The sequence below is a fragment of the Acanthaster planci genome, linkage group LG10 (assembly GCF_054643075.1).
Source record: "Acanthaster planci isolate LZ-2023a linkage group LG10, COTS_SCS, whole genome shotgun sequence".
Taxonomy (NCBI): Eukaryota; Metazoa; Echinodermata; class Asteroidea; order Valvatida; family Acanthasteridae; genus Acanthaster; species Acanthaster planci.
This window is the reverse complement of record NC_141786.1, coordinates 16,651,077-16,668,183: the sequence shown is the minus strand read 5'-3', so window position 1 is coordinate 16,668,183 and position 17,107 is coordinate 16,651,077. Positions and strand designations below refer to the sequence as shown.

General features: G+C 43.8%; 1 protein-coding gene across 4 annotated transcripts in view; it reads right to left on the bottom strand.

The window, feature by feature from the left end:
• Window positions 1–17,107, bottom strand: part of LOC110989129 (hemicentin-1-like) — a 49,288-nt gene that overhangs the window by 14,702 nt on the left and 17,479 nt on the right. For 3 of the 4 annotated variants that reach the window (XR_015426903.1, XM_087142701.1, XM_087142702.1), the window contains exons 2-10: window positions 6,673–7,005; window positions 5,789–6,118; window positions 4,899–5,225; window positions 3,996–4,325; window positions 3,064–3,396; window positions 2,598–2,927; window positions 1,740–2,063; window positions 1,328–1,657; window positions 171–476 (exon numbers count right to left, since the gene is read on the bottom strand). Coding sequence is in view for 3 of the 4 variants with exons in the window: in XM_087142701.1 (XP_086998827.1) it covers window positions 171–476; window positions 1,328–1,657; window positions 1,740–2,063; window positions 2,598–2,927; window positions 3,064–3,396; window positions 3,996–4,325; window positions 4,899–5,225; window positions 5,789–6,118; window positions 6,673–7,005 (2,943 nt within the window). In the remaining variant the exon portion in view is untranslated. The remainder of the gene's footprint in view (window positions 1–170; window positions 477–1,327; window positions 1,658–1,739; window positions 2,064–2,597; window positions 2,928–3,063; window positions 3,397–3,995; window positions 4,326–4,898; window positions 5,226–5,788; window positions 6,119–6,672; window positions 7,006–17,107) is intronic. The other variant, XM_087142704.1, reaches the window with a different exon arrangement.

The following is a 17,107-nucleotide window of genomic DNA, read 5'->3' as shown; positions in this document are numbered from 1 at the left end:
AAGGATAAAGAGTGCACAAGCGAATACGTCACTCACACAAACATGTCTTTAAAACACATTAAGACAAGAACCAGCATGTGAATCAACACAGCAACAGAGATGGCGCAGTTTTCCTAGGACCTAAGGCTCCGTTGGTAGGAACTCCATTTCTGCTCGGGGTGGATACCTACACTTGACATTAAGTGGTCCGAATGTTGTGGTTGGACGAACAACCCACGAGTCCTCCCGTGCTGAGCAGGTGACGGTCTTTCCGTTGTCTTCTCTCGTCGGGGTGACAGTGAAAGAGCTGTTGAACAGGAAGCGACTTCCTGAGCCTGACGGCGTAGTCGTGAGATTGGCAATGTCGTTTAGATCGCCGTAGGACCAGTGCAGGGTCCATTTGTCGGGAAACCCTTGGTCGGCAAAACACGTCAGCGTGCTTGCTACAGCTTCGGTCATTGTCGTATCACCGATGATCACGGGGGTATCTGGTGGACCTGAAAAGCAACATGGAGGAAACTCTTGTTGTACGTCAAACTGATTCTTAATTGTAAATAAAGAACAGGGCTTCAAACCCAGCCTGTTAAAAATCGTGGTCCTGACACTGAACTATCAATGGACCAAAGTCCACAAAGCCAGAAGCCCGGGAGAAAAGTGTAAAGTTTGACAAGTGACCGTTGAACAAATATTTTAGGTTTGAAATAATTAGACCTCTTCCTGGTAAGGGAAACTATCAGTTTCCCTCGACGTTTGTGTCCGAGTTTTTATTTGAGTGCATGGACAACCTCTTGTGCAGCAGACGAGTTTGACTCCACAATTAGAGGATTGTTACAATGCTTTGTTTTGTACGGGAACCAGACTGAATTGTTACACGTGACAACTCCACACATTACAAATAAACTTCTCCATGTTGTGCACTTTGTACATTGCCCTCGTCGGTAAGATAAAATTCCCTGATTGTTTTAAAATGTTTTGGGTTTCAAATCGCCATGGTAATAGGCAAATTACAAGACAATGAGTGGACGGATTGTGCTGAGACATTTCGGTAACTGGATAATTCTATACATCCGTGTCCAAATGTGTGACATTATTGTATCCCTGTAACACCTGACCTTTGTTATTTGACACGGAAATATCACTGGAAAATTAATTTAAACCGTACTGCTCAGGAGATGTACACCACAATCCTACCCAACACTGAAATGAAACAAATGCTGTGCGATTGTTGTAAGTGCGGGGAACCACACTAACCTGTTAAAGTAAACTTCTTTGCGGCAATTTTATGCACAAATCTTTAGAAAATTCAGTTAATTTGATGTGATAAATGTGACTATTACAACATACGCACCATTGACCTCTAGTGTCAGTGCCTTTGAGGGCAAAGGTTCTTTAGACTCGGGTGTGCTTGCCACGCACTTCACCTCGTGGCGGTGATTGGCTCTCGTGGGCCTGAACCACCACGTGTCAGAGGTGTTGACCAGTCCGTCGTCCCCTTTGAAACGCGGGTAGGCTGTTCGCTGTAGAGTGCCGTTCAAGAACCATTGGATGATTGCAGCTGGTCTGGTTCCCTGCACTTCGCATCGGATGTTGTAAGCTGGTCCCTGGTCAACAATAAGTGTAGTCCCTATAGGTGTTCTACTTTCGTTGTATAGCAGTATCGACGAAGAATCTGGTGGGACTGTTGAAGAAAGAAAATTTGAAAAAGGGTGCACATTCTGATTCCCAAGACCAATCCAGTCAAATAAGGAAAGTTTTCTTACCCTTGATATCCAGCCATATGTCCATGCTGATACCTACATAGCTTTCTCTGTTGGTGGCTCGACATTGTAAGATCATCCCTTGGTTGTCCCATGAGGGCTTAATAAAGACCTGACTGGTACTGGTGAGCAAACCACTGGTGCCTGTGGTGTCATTGCTACTAGACGATAGCCTCTGGTTACCCAGTGTCCACGTGAACCACGCTCCTGGGTTGATGTCAGGTACCGCGCAGATGAACGGATGATCCACTCCATCGACCAGATAAACGGTGTCATTAGAGGTGAAGTTACCAGTTGAATCTAATAGGATAACCTCCGTTGGAAATACTAGGAGTGGAAAATGAAGTGATAGGAAATCCAAGTCACAAGGTTAACGTTCTCTACTGAGGACGACTGGAGTATCTCGGTCGAAACATCGAGCTCACAGTCCACGGTTTACCCAGATCCACCCCTCTTGAAGAGATTGGTTCCACATGGTTCAACCGCAAACCATCTATCAGCCATGTTCCAGTTCACCGATCTGTAATTGAATTCTCTTACTCGAAATACACGCAGAATCAAATGTTTAAGTCCATATTAACTGTATGCATCCTCGGCGTTGGCCGTCACAGTTCAGACATATGGCCTAAGCGTACCTATTTGCACATAACAATGGAGCATTGTAACGGGTCCTTTGACAAAAGATATGTCAACAGCTGCAATGCACTTAAATATATCAGACAGTTCACAGTCCAAGAGACAATAGAACATATTTTTTCTGGACCAAAGTATTTGAGTCATGAAACATTTAATAAATATAGATATAAACCTAAATTGCCAGGTACGCTTGATGTTGACTTTGTTACAAATAAAGGCTCTTACCACTGACATTGAGGGAGACCGACACCGAGGGGAATGGTTCCTGCGACTCTGCTGTTCTTGCCGAACACGTCACAATCTGTTGGTGATGAACTTTGTTAGGGGTAATGGTCCAGTTGCTTGTAACATTGAAAAGCCCTTCGACTTGGTCCACGGACGGGTGGACGACGCTCTGCAGAACATCCGCTAGGAACCACTGGACACTTGCAGCCGGTCGGGTACCCTGAACCATGCAAGTCAAGGTTTTAGGATTGCCCTCTTCAACATCTACTACACTTCCTAGTCGGAGTCCATCCGAATCAACTAGTGACAAGGAAGATTCCCGCGGAGGCACTATGAATTCGGGGTAAAACGGGTGAAAGAATATCAACAGAATCAGTCAAGTGTCTCTTTCAGTTTTGTTCCCTGCAACCTACAACAATTTCGACGTGGCCTATTTACTGCACTGCATATTTCTATTATAACTCACCTTTGACATCAAGCATTACGCTGACACTAAGCCCAGGATATCCAACCTTGTTGGAAGCATGACATCGAAGAAATTCTTCTTGGTTGCTCCATGTAGGGGAAAGTGTGAACTTACTCGTACTGGTTAGGAGTCCATCAGGGCCCAAGGCATCCGTGCTCACATTTGGCGCAAAGGTCTGACTCCCCAGGTACCAAGTAAACGATGCCCCGGGATCGATGTTAGGTACCTCGCAAGTAAACTCGCCTTCTACTCCCGCGATAACGTACAAAGTGTCGTTTCTGGTGAAGGATAGGTTCTCGGACAGTGCGTACAGGGATATCTCTGCAGGTAGAACTTTAATAAGTCAGAGAAAAGCCATCCTTTAAAGGCCTGCCATACATCTGGTATGTGTGCTGATTGGACTTCAACTACATCCCTGACAAATAAAGCCGGTTATCGATGCTGTACCTTTATTCACTTGATCGGATTGGTGCCATGCTACCTACAACTTTACGTTCCCAAACAAGTTCACAAGGAGAGTTGATAATCCCGATTTGGTTTGGCTGGCGCCAACTGGAATGGTGGAGGTAGGTTTTCAGGAGCATTACATCCCGCACATGGACATTTAGCAGAAGGGAAAACTTTGGAAATACATGAACATAACTAACAAAAAAGAAGATGCTTTCCAGAAATTCAATCTTGTTTAGTCAAAGAGAGATTGGTGGGCTTTTCTTATTGAGCCAATTTTCTTTGTTTCGTTGAGACCTAACTCACACTTGTCGATGCAACAACATATTGCAGTCTTGACCAGAGTTCGTTTAACACTCTCAATTCTAAAGGTTATGTTCAAGTAAATATGACCTCACATATTTGTACAGATGATCACAGCTGATACCATACTGGCCACGGTCGAAAGCACACTGTCCAGAAAGGCTGATTACGTTGATACTTACCGTTGACATTCAGTTCCGTGACCACAGACGGAAAAGGGTCCTGCGACTCGGGCGTACTTGCCTTGCACATCACCCGTTGACCGTGCATTGATCGGTTGGGCGTGAAAGCAAGGGTGTCTGTCGTCTCCACCAGACCATCGCCGATCCCGGAGGACGGACTGGCCGTCAGGTGCAAAACGTCATCGAGGAACCACTCGATGGTTGCAGCGGGCCTGGTTCCTTGCACCACACAGGTGAAGTTGTATGATGCGCCTTGGTCAACGTCAACTGTTTGACCAAGTCTGGTGCCTTTGGCATCGTAAATTGACATGGACGATCTTGTTGGTGGAACTGCATATAAATGTCATCATTATAAAGTATTTTCATTTTACCCTAACTTTCAATCAACCGCATAATCTTGTACCCTTGAGGAGATAAGCGTCCTTCAGTGTCTTTCATGAGGTAAAAACTGGTAAGATCTTGAAGTCCCGATTGTCAATTGTATTTCATAACTAGAATCCTTTCACGAGCCGTTTATCTGTTCTTGGTCATTGTAAGCGGTTTTCTCTGTTGCTGGCATCAACGAAGACATCGGATTAGACGTTTAATATAAATCAGGATCAGTACAAATACTTCGTAGAACTTCTATTTGATTATATCTTAACTGAAACAACTTCAGGGAAATGCTTTCCTGCCAAAAGATGAAGGTAAAAGAATGCAGTCTTCGTTACAAGTCCTTCTTTTGAAAGCGTAGGTTGTATAATTTGTACGAGATTTTGCATGAACGTGTTCCTAAACATCTCTCATAAATAGGCGTTGACTCACACAGTCTTGTCGCAGATAGTGCTAAATTACTACCACACTCTTTGAGGTCAAATTCACAGTTGATCGTTGATAACGGGGGACATTACTGGATATCCTCACCTTTTACATCCAGGGTTAAGCCAGCGCTGACGCCAATGAAGTCATCGTAGTTGGAAGCCGAGCACTCCAAGATCTGTCCGTGTTTGGTCCAAGTAGCAGTCACGGTGACCACGCTGGTGCTAGTCGTCAAACCATCAGCTGCCACCGAATCGTTGCTGATGTGTGATGTGATCTCCTGGCTACCAAGCGTCCAGTTGAACTCAGCGCCCGGACGAATGCTGGGAACAACGCAACTGAAGTTGTAGTCTGCACCAGCGACAAGGTAGGATGTGCCGTTTTGGGTGAAATTTCCACTTGAACCGTGCAGGTCGATCATGCTAGGGAGTACTGGTATAAAACGAAAAGAATGATACTGTCTAATTCCCAACCGTGCCAACTGCCTCTTGAATTTATTTGACCGTTGACTAAAGTGTTCCTTCTACAGGTTATTTTTGTTATTATTCGAATGAACTCTGTCCAATCAGTGCTTGCCAAAAATTACACCCTTACCGTTGCCTTAATGGTGGGGGGCGAAGGGACTTTTCGCTCATTCATTTCAAATAATGCACGCATCCGAATGAATGGCCATGCTTTCAAAAAGCATGAGAGACACGTTGTAAATGCACGAGAGGTTAACTTTGTGGTCATTTCCTCAAAGATTCTCAGAGGTTTTTTTTCTCTTTTCTTTCCAGCAAACGCTGTCATGTCGTCATAGCTACAATTCTTTGGTTTATGAAGGTTTTGTGATGCACGAAATGAGGAATCAAAAAGTTTCTCTCTCATTAGGCTCTTGTGGTAAAAAATGATTCGGTCAGTCGTTCGGTCACACTTTGGCCGGTAAGACTATTTTGCGTATGCGTAAACCTTATGTGATCTATTGATGGGAAGGTCTCTTGGTTCAGGTGACATACCAATGACATTGAGCGTGACCCTCACAAATGGGTAAGGCTGCTGAGACTCTGTATTGCTCGCTTCGCACTTCACCTCTCGGTCGTGGTCGTCACGACCAGGAGTGAGAGTCCAGCTGTCGCTGGTGTCCACCAGGCTGTACTCTCCTCCGCTGGGCGCAGCCGCAGTGTCCTGCAGGGCGCCGTCGAGGTACCAGCGGATGGTTACAGCGGGGCTGGTGTCCTGGACGTCACATGTGAAGGTGAACGGCACCCCCTCGAGCAAACTCTCAGTGCCGTGTAGTCGAGTTCCACTTGCATCGCGAAGGGAGAGAGACGAGGTCGTCGGTGCAGCTGAACAATAATATTTATAGAGAACAAAGGAAATCAGAATGATGGAAAAAAGAAGACAATAACCACAACAACAAGCCAAGAACACAAACCACACCATCTATTCAACCACCAAACGAACAACCACTTTGACCATTTGTATTTTGGAACAAGTATCTGGTAAAATGTTTATTTTTAGTTCATTGAAAGTTTTAACTGTAACATTGTTCGTGCGACCTTTTGGAGATAATCCTGTGAAAAATAATAACATTTTTGCTCTTCACCCAGCGCACAAAGAGGTTGCTAGTACGGGCAAACATGCTTCACAAATTTTCGGCAAGGGTTATAAATGATAGCTATTGACACGCAAAGCATCATGAGTTACTTGCTGCTGTAATAAGCATATGGATTTGCAGAGCGTAACTGCCAGGTGACGCGCAAGACGCAAGGAAGAACTCTAAACGCTTATTGTTCCAATAAACATGCCCAATGAGTGCTTGACAAAAGCAACGACAGGATTTGCCCTTCTCGGCACGCTACGTGGGCGCTGGTTGACTAGCAACATCACATTTACTTACTAGGCATTGGAATGCTGTAAGCATACAAGATGAAGCCCCTAGCTGTCACGCTACCATCAGACGTAAACGTCAGATGCATGGAGCTGCCAGTGGATATCACGTCGCCCGGAAGCGAGGACCCACTGAAGCTCCAGTCTTGGCCGCTGGCAGAGTCAACTATCCGGAGGGGATCGTAGCTCGACTCGGTTTGAAACTCGGAGAAGCTGATTCGTATCCGCCAGTTGCTGGTCGTGGAGACAGTCCAGCTTGCGCTGGCGTAGTCCCAGTATCCCGGAAAGCCCGGGGAGGATATTCTGGTGTGACTACCAGGCGAAATGTAGGTCCCCGATGACTCTGCATTGAACCGGTGCCAGTGGTGTAAATTTGTGCCGGAAAGTGGGGGGATGGAGAATGGGGGAAGGAGAAAGGTGGGGATGGGATGACAATTTGAAGGGAGGGCGCAATAGGACTCTATATAGAGGTCGATGCTCATGAAATTAATGTATACCTGTAATATGTATTCAAAATGGCATATTTGTGGATTTTTGAAATTGGTTCCCCCTTTTGAGTGATATTGATTGCATCTAGGCCGTTTGGTAGTCTGACAAATTCTTCACAATCCACTTTTCTTTTTTGCTCACCACAAAAAGTGGAGGATGATTCAATAGCCAGTGTCCCCCCCCTCGAAATGTGTCGGGGAATACATACCTCCCATCCTCTCGGGATTTACACCTATGACCAGAGCCGTGTACAGAGAGTCTAGAGAGAACGTGAGTGTTACAATTGCTGGAAACAAACTGGCAGAATATGCACCAATGTACATGGATAGTACACTAGCCGCACGCTCTAGTGTAGCGCTCTACTTTAGACACAATAAACGGTCATTCTGTTTTCGTTTGAAATCCGCGTCTCCCCCTCTTCATCAGCTCTGCGTCTAACGAAGGGATCTGGCCTCCTTGTCATATCAGTATGTATTGGGACAGGGCTTTTTGTGTTAGACACGTACTGCAGGTTGTTAGGAATGGAACAACGTTGTGTCATATGCAGCAAGGTATGAGACGGAGAGAACCCCCCCCTGCTTTGTGTTGGTCATTGTCTCGCAGGAATCTGGGGAATTCCTTTCAGACATCTTGGGGGTGTGTGTTAAGTAACAATAGTCTGGAATGTGTATAGTGATTGGACATGTTGGGGGGTACCCCTCGGTCTCATTTCTTGCTGGGTATACGTTGTGTTTAATTGGAATGGTAATCCTGATAGGCTGTCTATCATTAATCAGGTCTGTTCCCTGGGCATGGGCGCGGCAAAACGGCGCATGGGGGGTGAGATGCATGGGAGAGGGAAAATTGTAAAAACAAAAGCAAATAAACTCTTCTATTATTGTGTAAAACACTGTTGCACCACTTTCATTTTGTCTGTAGGTGTGCTCAGGAATTTCAATTCTGTATAAAATACGGACCCGTTGACATTATGGCAGCAGACTGATTGCAAAGAGAAGTGAAAACCTCACGGGAGGCCAGATTCTATACACAGAAAAACAGTCTGGACTCTTGCAAGTTTAAGTACCCGAGAGATGGGTCTCATATAGTTTGATTTTCACGTTCTGAGTTGAAGACACTGACGTGGCTTTTTATCTTTGAACCACCGTTTACTTTCGCTCCACCGATTCTGAAGTACAACAAGAGCAATGCAGGTAAATGTTGAATGAAGCTGATGTTTTGTATATAACGGGTTTGCCCTTACCCAACGTATATTTATAAGCACTGTATGCTCAGTGCTTGTCCGAGAGCTTGCGAAAAAAACCTCACAAGCTTACTCGGGTGGGACTCGAACCCACGACCTCCTGCTTACTAGTGCAGATGTCTTAACCACTCGACCACCGAGCTTGCCGGGATCGGCTGGCCGGTCCGAGTCAAATGAAGCAGCGGGTACCGCGAACTATTATCAAGATGTATTTTTTTTTTTTTTTTTTGCGTTGGGGAGATGTTAATTATATATAACGGGTTTGCCCTTACCCAACGTATATTTATAAGCACTGTATGCTCAGTGCTTGTCCGAGAGCTTGCGAAAAAAACCTCACAAGCTTACTCGGGTGGGACTCGAACCCACGACCTCCTGCTTACTAGTGCAGATGTCTTAACCACTCGACCACCGAGCTTGCCGGGATCGGCTGGCCGGTCCGAGTCAAATGAAGCAGCGGGTACCGCGAACTATTATCAAGATGTATTTTTTTTTTTTTTTTTTTTTTTTGCGTTGGGGAGATGTTAATTATATATAACGGGTTTGCCCTTACCCAACGTATATTTATAAGCACTGTATGCTCAGTGCTTGTCCGAGAGCTTGCGAAAAAAAACCTCACAAGCTTACTCGGGTGGGACTCGAACCCACGACCTCCTGCTTACTAGTGCAGATGTCTTAACCACTCGACCACCGAGCTTGCCGGGATCGGCTGGCCGGTCCGAGTCAAATGAAGCAGCGGGTACCGCGAACTATTATCAAGATGTATTTTTTTTTTTTTTTTTTTTTGCGTTGGGGAGATGTTAATTATATATAACGGGTTTGCCCTTACCCAACGTATATTTATAAGCACTGTATGCTCAGTGCTTGTCCGAGAGCTTGCGAAAAAACCTCACAAGCTTACTCGGGTGGGACTCGAACCCACGACCTCCTGCTTACTAGTGCAGATGTCTTAACCACTCGACCACCGAGCTTGCCGGGATCGGCTGGCCGGTCCGAGTCAAATGAAGCAGCGGGTACCGCGAACTATTATCAAGATGTATTTTTTTTTTTTTTTTTTTATATATAAATATACGTTGGGTAAGGGCAAACCCGTTATATATAATTAACATCTCCCCAACGCAAAAAAAAAAAAAAATACATCTTGATAATAGTTCGCGGTACCCGCTGCTTCATTTGACTCGGACCGGCCAGCCGATCCCGGCAAGCTCGGTGGTCGAGTGGTTAAGACATCTGCACTAGTAAGCAGGAGGTCGTGGGTTCGAGTCCCACCCGAGTAAGCTTGTGAGGTTTTTTTCGCAAGCTCTCGGACAAGCACTGAGCATACAGTGCTTATAAATATACGTTGGGTAAGGGCAAACCCGTTATATATAATTAACATCTCCCCAACGCAAAAAAAAAAAAAAAAATACATCTTGATAATAGTTCGCGGTACCCGCTGCTTCATTTGACTCGGACCGGCCAGCCGATCCCGGCAAGCTCGGTGGTCGAGTGGTTAAGACATCTGCACTAGTAAGCAGGAGGTCGTGGGTTCGAGTCCCACCCGAGTAAGCTTGTGAGGTTTTTTTTGCGCAAGCTCTCGGACAAGCACTGAGCATACAGTGCTTATAAATATACGTTGGGTAAGGGCAAACCCGTTATATATAATTAACATCTCCCCAACGCAAAAAAAAAAAAAAAAAAAAAAAAAAAAAAAATACATCTTGATAATAGTTCGCGGTACCCGCTGCTTCATTTGACTCGGACCGGCCAGCCGATCCCGGCAAGCTCGGTGGTCGAGTGGTTAAGACATCTGCACTAGTAAGCAGGAGGTCGTGGGTTCGAGTCCCACCCGAGTAAGCTTGTGAGGTTTTTTTTCGCAAGCTCTCGGACAAGCACTGAGCATACAGTGCTTATAAATATACGTTGGGTAAGGGCAAACCCGTTATATATAATAAACCGATACCCGCTTGTAACCACCAAATACTCGAAATAGACGAAAGATACGCTTGTAAACACCGCGGTCTAACTTTTGGGTTTGATTCGTTAAATTCATACACCCTGCCGACATGGGAGATCGATACTACAAGCATCACGTTTGGAGGAAACCGCCGCCACCAAAATCGAGAAGAACGTTGCAGAAGTACAACATTTGTTTTAAAAACGGCGAAGCGGGTGAAATAGAATATAAGTTAAACCAAGTTTTAAACGGTAAGATCTCTAGAGGTAAACCGTTGAAGGCTTTAATCGCGGTGTGTTATCAAGAGACAACCGGGGAAACCGAATCTCAAGTGAAAGATCTATTTCAAGTTTCGGATAAGCACTGGGAAAACGCCCTCGATAAATTAAACCTCGCCTAACAAGATTTTTCAAACGTATATAATAAAATGGGGACCCACACGTTTTACTTAACCCAGCGAGCAGACGTTTAAATTGAGAGATGTCATCAACACCAAAGGCAACAAGGTCGTCCGAGTAAAGAATATTCATTTTGAAGCTGGATATTTTTACATAATAAACGCCACTGAAATTGAGTGGGATACAAACTTGGACGGTAGGCCAGCGAGGGTACTTGGCGAACGACCTCCCGGAATACTCTCAGTGGAAAGAACGGACGTATCTCCCAATTCAGAATTAGTACAAACAGCTAAAAACAGATTGATCCAAGCAAATAAAAGAGGCAATTTCGCGGAAGAATTCAGAATCATCGCTGATGAAATTGAGCAGCTAAACCAAGAAATCGCAACTTTAGAAGATCAGTTAAACCAAAGACAACCATCAGAAACGCGGGCTCGTTTAGCTTATGATATCGACAATAGAAAAGTAAAATCAGCTTCACTGCTCGAGGGACAAAGACGGGCATTGGGTGAAATTCGCGCAGGGAATCCCCCGACTCGACCTACCACCACCACCAACTCCCCCGTAACACCCGCGAGACCCAGAAGAGAATTGACTAAAAGACTGTTTTTGACGGGGCTAACTGAACCTATATATGACAGACTTCATTCGCGAAGCTCATCTGAACCATTACCCCAGGGCCAAAGAGGAAGCATCGTGGAACCCCCCGGTTATTATAGCATGGACTGGTTTCACTTTTTGTTAAACTCGATTCCGGGCGTTTCTTTTAAGGTTCACTCAGAATCTAAACGGGTGACTTTGGCCATTACGGACCCCAATCTCAAGTTGCGACTAAACAAAGAAGTGTCCAAGCTACTGAACTTACCCAAAATAAAACTTTTACCCAACGTTATTTACGAAGGCAAGTACGATTTGAACCAATTGAAACTCGCGTTTATTCATTGCAAACAATTAAATACATTAACAATTTTTATAACGGGCAGTCTTTAGACTTGCTGTATGTGATAGCTACCGAGCCTCGCACCTGTAATCACTGTGAAACGCCAAAAAAGTTAATCGACAGGAACATCAGTGAATTGACTTTTTCTGTTAAAACGATAGAGGCGAGCTCTTGAATAACATCGGCAAATTTTAATCGAGTTAAACATTTTCTAAAACGTGTAATTATAAAAGTAATATCATAAAAGATGACGACTAACGTATACCCGGATTTAAGTAAACACTCGGATTTGACTTTAAACTCGGCTGAACAAGCGGAAACCAAAATTTACAGACTCAGAAAGATCGAAGAAATTAAATCTCAAATCCAAAGAGAACGCGACGCGAGGGAAAATAGTTATAAAAAGATCAAACGGCGTGGAAGCAATTGGAGCCACATCAGCAGCCGTAGGCATTTCTGCCATTTTGGGCGTCGTTACCGGACCTGTCGGACTTGTGATGGAAGGCATCGCTATCGGTGCGTCTGGCGCTTACGCGGTTCTAAAGTACGCCCCCCGTAGACTCACCCACACAACTAAAAAACACGACCAAATTCGAATTTTGGCAGACGCTACATTAAACACCATCGAGGAATATGTATATCACGCGATTGAAGACGGTGACATCTCTCAGGAGGAATTTGTCCTTATTTTAACCGAGCTTAAAAAGTTTAACGAGATGAAAATAAGATCAGATCGAATTCTTCTACAAAATTGGAATAAACTAAAGGGAGCGAAGCAAGCAAAGAAGAATTTGAACGTCAAGTCAACGAAAGAGCAGAAGTGCTGGCCAACGAACGGGCGGCGTCTTTAAAAAAAAGATCTTATGAAAAAACTTGGCAAATAAGCCTTACAAAGTCGGTTAAGCACGAAGAGAAACCAAAATCTCCACCCGCTTATTAAAACTTGGTCTTTCCAACGGCCCCTCCTTTTTAAAAGTCTTTTAAAATAAATGGGAACCAATTTTAGTCAGTTAAACATTGTAGTCAACAAAGACAATTCCTTTACGGTAAACCTCATTGACATGACAACATCTTATAAATTACCACACGTTACCACGAAGGAACAAGTAGAACGCTGGAACTCAGACGTGGACCAAATGACGTTTTATCAAAACCAATTAAATTTTGCGGTCTATTGTGCAACGACGGCATGTGGAGTAGACTTTGGGAGAATCGTTGACGCAGATCTATATATATCTGCCTTGTACAACTTTCACGTGTATTACACGGTTAGAAGAATCTTTCATTTGAGTGATTTTTGTTTGCCGACTGAGGACATCTTTGATCCGCTTGATAATTATTATAATTGCGAGAAGTTTTTAGAGGTTTGCAACGACTTTGGAGTTGACCCAGAGATGAACTTTAGGCAAACCGTTGACCCTCTTACAAATGGCCTTGGCACCGCTTATTATTTTGACCGAGCCGGTTTGATGGACAGGGGAGTTAGACAGTGGTTACCCGTTCTAGGAAAAGAATATAATCCAAACCTAGACGTGACCCAGGTGAGAGAGACAGACTGGTTAAAATATTATTCAGAACTTGGACTCTACGGTAGATATGCAATCGATAAGCCTCACCTTTCTTTATCGCACAAAGTCATGGGTCTCGGTTATTCTAAAGTTGACTCTGGTGACACGGTAAAATATGTAGTAGATTACATCGAACAAGACCCAAAAGTCGCTACTACCGGATGGTGGGGTTTTATACCTCACAAAAGGGCTCAGTTGACAGACGTGGGAATTAGAAAAGTGAATGAATCAATTCGAGCTTACGTCTACGCGTTACTCGGGGCACAGGCACAGACCAAGACCAGCGTTTTAGCCGCCACCACTGGATTCGACGCGCAACAACGATTTAAACAAAATATACAAGCATTATTTAATGAAGCTCCTGACCTCGGACAATCGATCAACCAATTTCAAGATTCGTTACAGAACGCTAAACCCCTTTAGACTATGTAATCGGTCCGAGGTTATACCTGGTGCCTACAGACATGGACTTACGCGTAGATACGTTTGAGGGTTATAACAATAACTTACAAATCGCGACAGCAGACATGCAGACTGGATATGTGCAAGGTCTTAACTTAAAACTGGTGGCTGAAGACAGTTTTGCAGAAGAAACGAAGCGAAGCGGAGCAACGAGCATTACCAAAGCGGAGCGACCAGAGGGAGCACCGAGCATTACCGAAGCGAGCGGAGTGAGCGGAGCAACGAACATTACCGAAGCGAGCGGAGCAACGAGCATTACCGAAGCGATACCAAAACCAAGCATCGCTCCGGCTCCTCCTTCTAAACCGCTCGACATACACAACGAAGAGAAACTATCATTAACCGTCGGAGCCGTTGCCATGGGTGTCATCGGTTTTACGTTATACAAGGTTTTAACTTAAACGGTTTGAATCAGTGCAAAAAAATTCACCTCAAATTTGAGGTGAATTTTTATTTTTTTTGTCCTATTTACCCATTCTTTTGCACGTACGTTAAAAGCAAAACACCCACGCCTACAAACAAGGTCCACAGATGCTCCGCCACCCATCCGACAGCTTTACTCACCACGTTTAAAATCCAACTTAAAACGCTACATATGACCCCGGGCAAAGCACCCGAAGCTTTCAACCCGAGTTTCTTTAACACGTTTGCCAGGTTCCACAGTTGACGTTTGATCTGATCGGTAATTCCACCTTTGGAGGGAGGTTTAGGTGCGGGTGTTGGTTTGCTCGCTCCGCTCGCCCCGGCACCCCTAACGCTAGCCACGACGCTGCTAACGATGGTACCCACGGCTAACCCAAAAGCAGCTAAAATACTTACGATCGTAACGCCTTGTTCTCTAAATATCGTTCGAATCTTATCAGCCGGGGTGTCATCTGAATGTAAAGCGTAGTTAATTAAATCTTGACTTGTGATATTTGGCTTTTGAGTTGGCCGTTTAATATGTCTCTTTGAGCTTGTAGTCCTTCGAGTTGATCGTTTAATTCACGTAAACGACCCGAATCTTCAGAAGTCTCGATACTACTTATTTCTTCTTGAATTTCTGTAATTTTAGCTTCGTTTAATCGTATCTGTCCTGTAATCGTTCGCAATTCTGTGTCTAATCCCAAGAGCTCTCTATAGTTTAATCCTACTGTTTGAACGTTTGTATCTTGGGTGAGCTCTTCTACGATGTCACTGACTTGGTCTGACATTTGGGGTAGCTCTTCCATTGGAATGCTCTCTGGTTTAATGGATTTTAACTCTAACCCAGCTTTTTGCATCGATCTTCCATAATTTTTAAATCCTAACTTATGTCTAATAAAATCTTGCGCTGATGTGGTGTCTTTACCTCCTTCTTTGCCGATATATCAAGCATCTTTAGCGTTTTGGATGATTGTCTTAAGACTGACAACTACATCTGGGTTTCTTTTGTCGGTTAGTAGCACATCACGGTATTTGCCTTCACCTTTGTAAAATAAACCTTCGCCTTCGCGGTATTCAAACCTTTCATAGCGAGGTTTTGATGGTACATCTTTTCTTCCGGCTCGTTTAAGATAATGGTAAAAGTCTTCTACAATTGGATTAGTTTTAAATGCCGCTCTCCCTCTTTCTAATGTATCATCGACTTGTCTGGGGTTTATGGTCAATTTTGGTTCATTTGTACCTTCCACAAAACTCGTTTCTAGTTGATCTGAAGATAAATTAGTCTCAACAAAATCTTGGTCGTCTTGTTCGTCCTGTTCTAATTCTTCTTGTTCATGTTCTCGTCCCATTTCGTCCATTTCAAATCCCCCTTCAGCCATTTAAAATAAGGAAACTTAACTGCTACTGGTACTCATAGGAAAACTCGCGGGCAATATACCCTGTGCTACCAACCAACCCTGGGTAAACAGGGCACCGCTAGACAGCGCGGTCAATTTCAACGCGTCTTCAGCAGATAATTTATTGAAATCTGGCAGTTTGACCTTGAACAGCTTGCTCGATAGCATGGCATAACTTAGCGATAGTCCCGAAACGACCGCACCGTGGTAAACCGTATTGGCGATTCCGTTTACGTAGATTGATCTAGCGTTATTCATATTTATATATAAAGAACTTTTAAATTAAGGAATTTTTATTCCATGTCCAAAATTGGTTCTTGGTTAGGAATTATCACTTTACTCGCTTCTCGTTTTGGTTGAATAATTTGTCGAGTGGGTTGTGTGCTCGACTTATTTTTCCAAATTAAATAGACCGCGAGCGCTGAGATGGCCAATCCACTAAATATGAAGTTTCTGTTCTCTGTAACCGTTTGGTAGATAATACTTTCATTTTTAATTTGGTTCATCTCTTCGCTCTCTTCGCTAGCTAATTTTATCTTGGCGAGTTGTTGTTTCATCTTCTTGTTATGCTTGGCCAATTTTTTACCTTGTTCTACACGTTTTGGATTTTTAACGTTTACTTTATTTTTAGTTACCCTCTGAGGTCTCGCTTCGTTCGTCTTTACCGGACTGTTCGCAGGTGTTGGGGTCGCTTCGCTCGTTGACATCTTCTTTTAATATAACAGAGCTTTTGTTGAATTCTAGATGCTTAGTGGTAATCAGCATAGCTGTCAATGGCGACAGTTATACACCGTACTTATAACAAACTTCAGTGAGTAGGTGTCCCATCGTTTGACTGATAATCGGGTCGTCGTTTAGGTCTTTGGTCAGCGCTTCTTCGGACGTTAAGTTGACGTTGAACCCGAGTAGATCGATAGGAGTAGCTATTCCTAGTAAGCGAGAATACAAACTTAAAATAGCGTGACCGAGGGTTTAAACGATCTCTTTGCCAAACTTAACTTCGTACAGATTAATCAATTTCTTTGATCGAATATTCTTTGCCGAGATATTTTTTACTCTCACCTGACACGGCTATCGCGCAAAGGCGGTCCTTGACGCCCGCTACGCTCGCTTCGCTGCTCGATTCACTTTTTGAATCGGTGAGAATATTTTTAATATCGTCCATTTTAATAATAAGTACTCTTTAAATTTGTTGTACGCTTGTTTGAAGTGTGTATATTCAACCGTGTAGTAGGTTAAATTAGCTGCTATAACCAGTTGAGTAAGTAGTTGAACGTATTCTAGCACCGTTATCATTTGTTATAACTAAAATAAAAAAGTTACAACCAGGCTACATTAGCCCAGCTGTAACAAAAGTAAAGCAAATAAAATTAGTTCATAGGTAGGTCAAGTTAGCTACAATTACTAGCTTTCAAATCATTAGACGACGTGACAATTAACTTATCGCTCTTTTTAGCGAGGTTACACTTTAAACAGCAAAGTACAACGTTAGACTTAATGTGACCGATTTTGTTATCTAATCGTTCGATGGTACATAGATCGTCTCTATATTCGATAAGCTGCATCTGAGCTTCACAATCTGGGTAAAAGCAACAGGGGTGGTCCTCAATCAA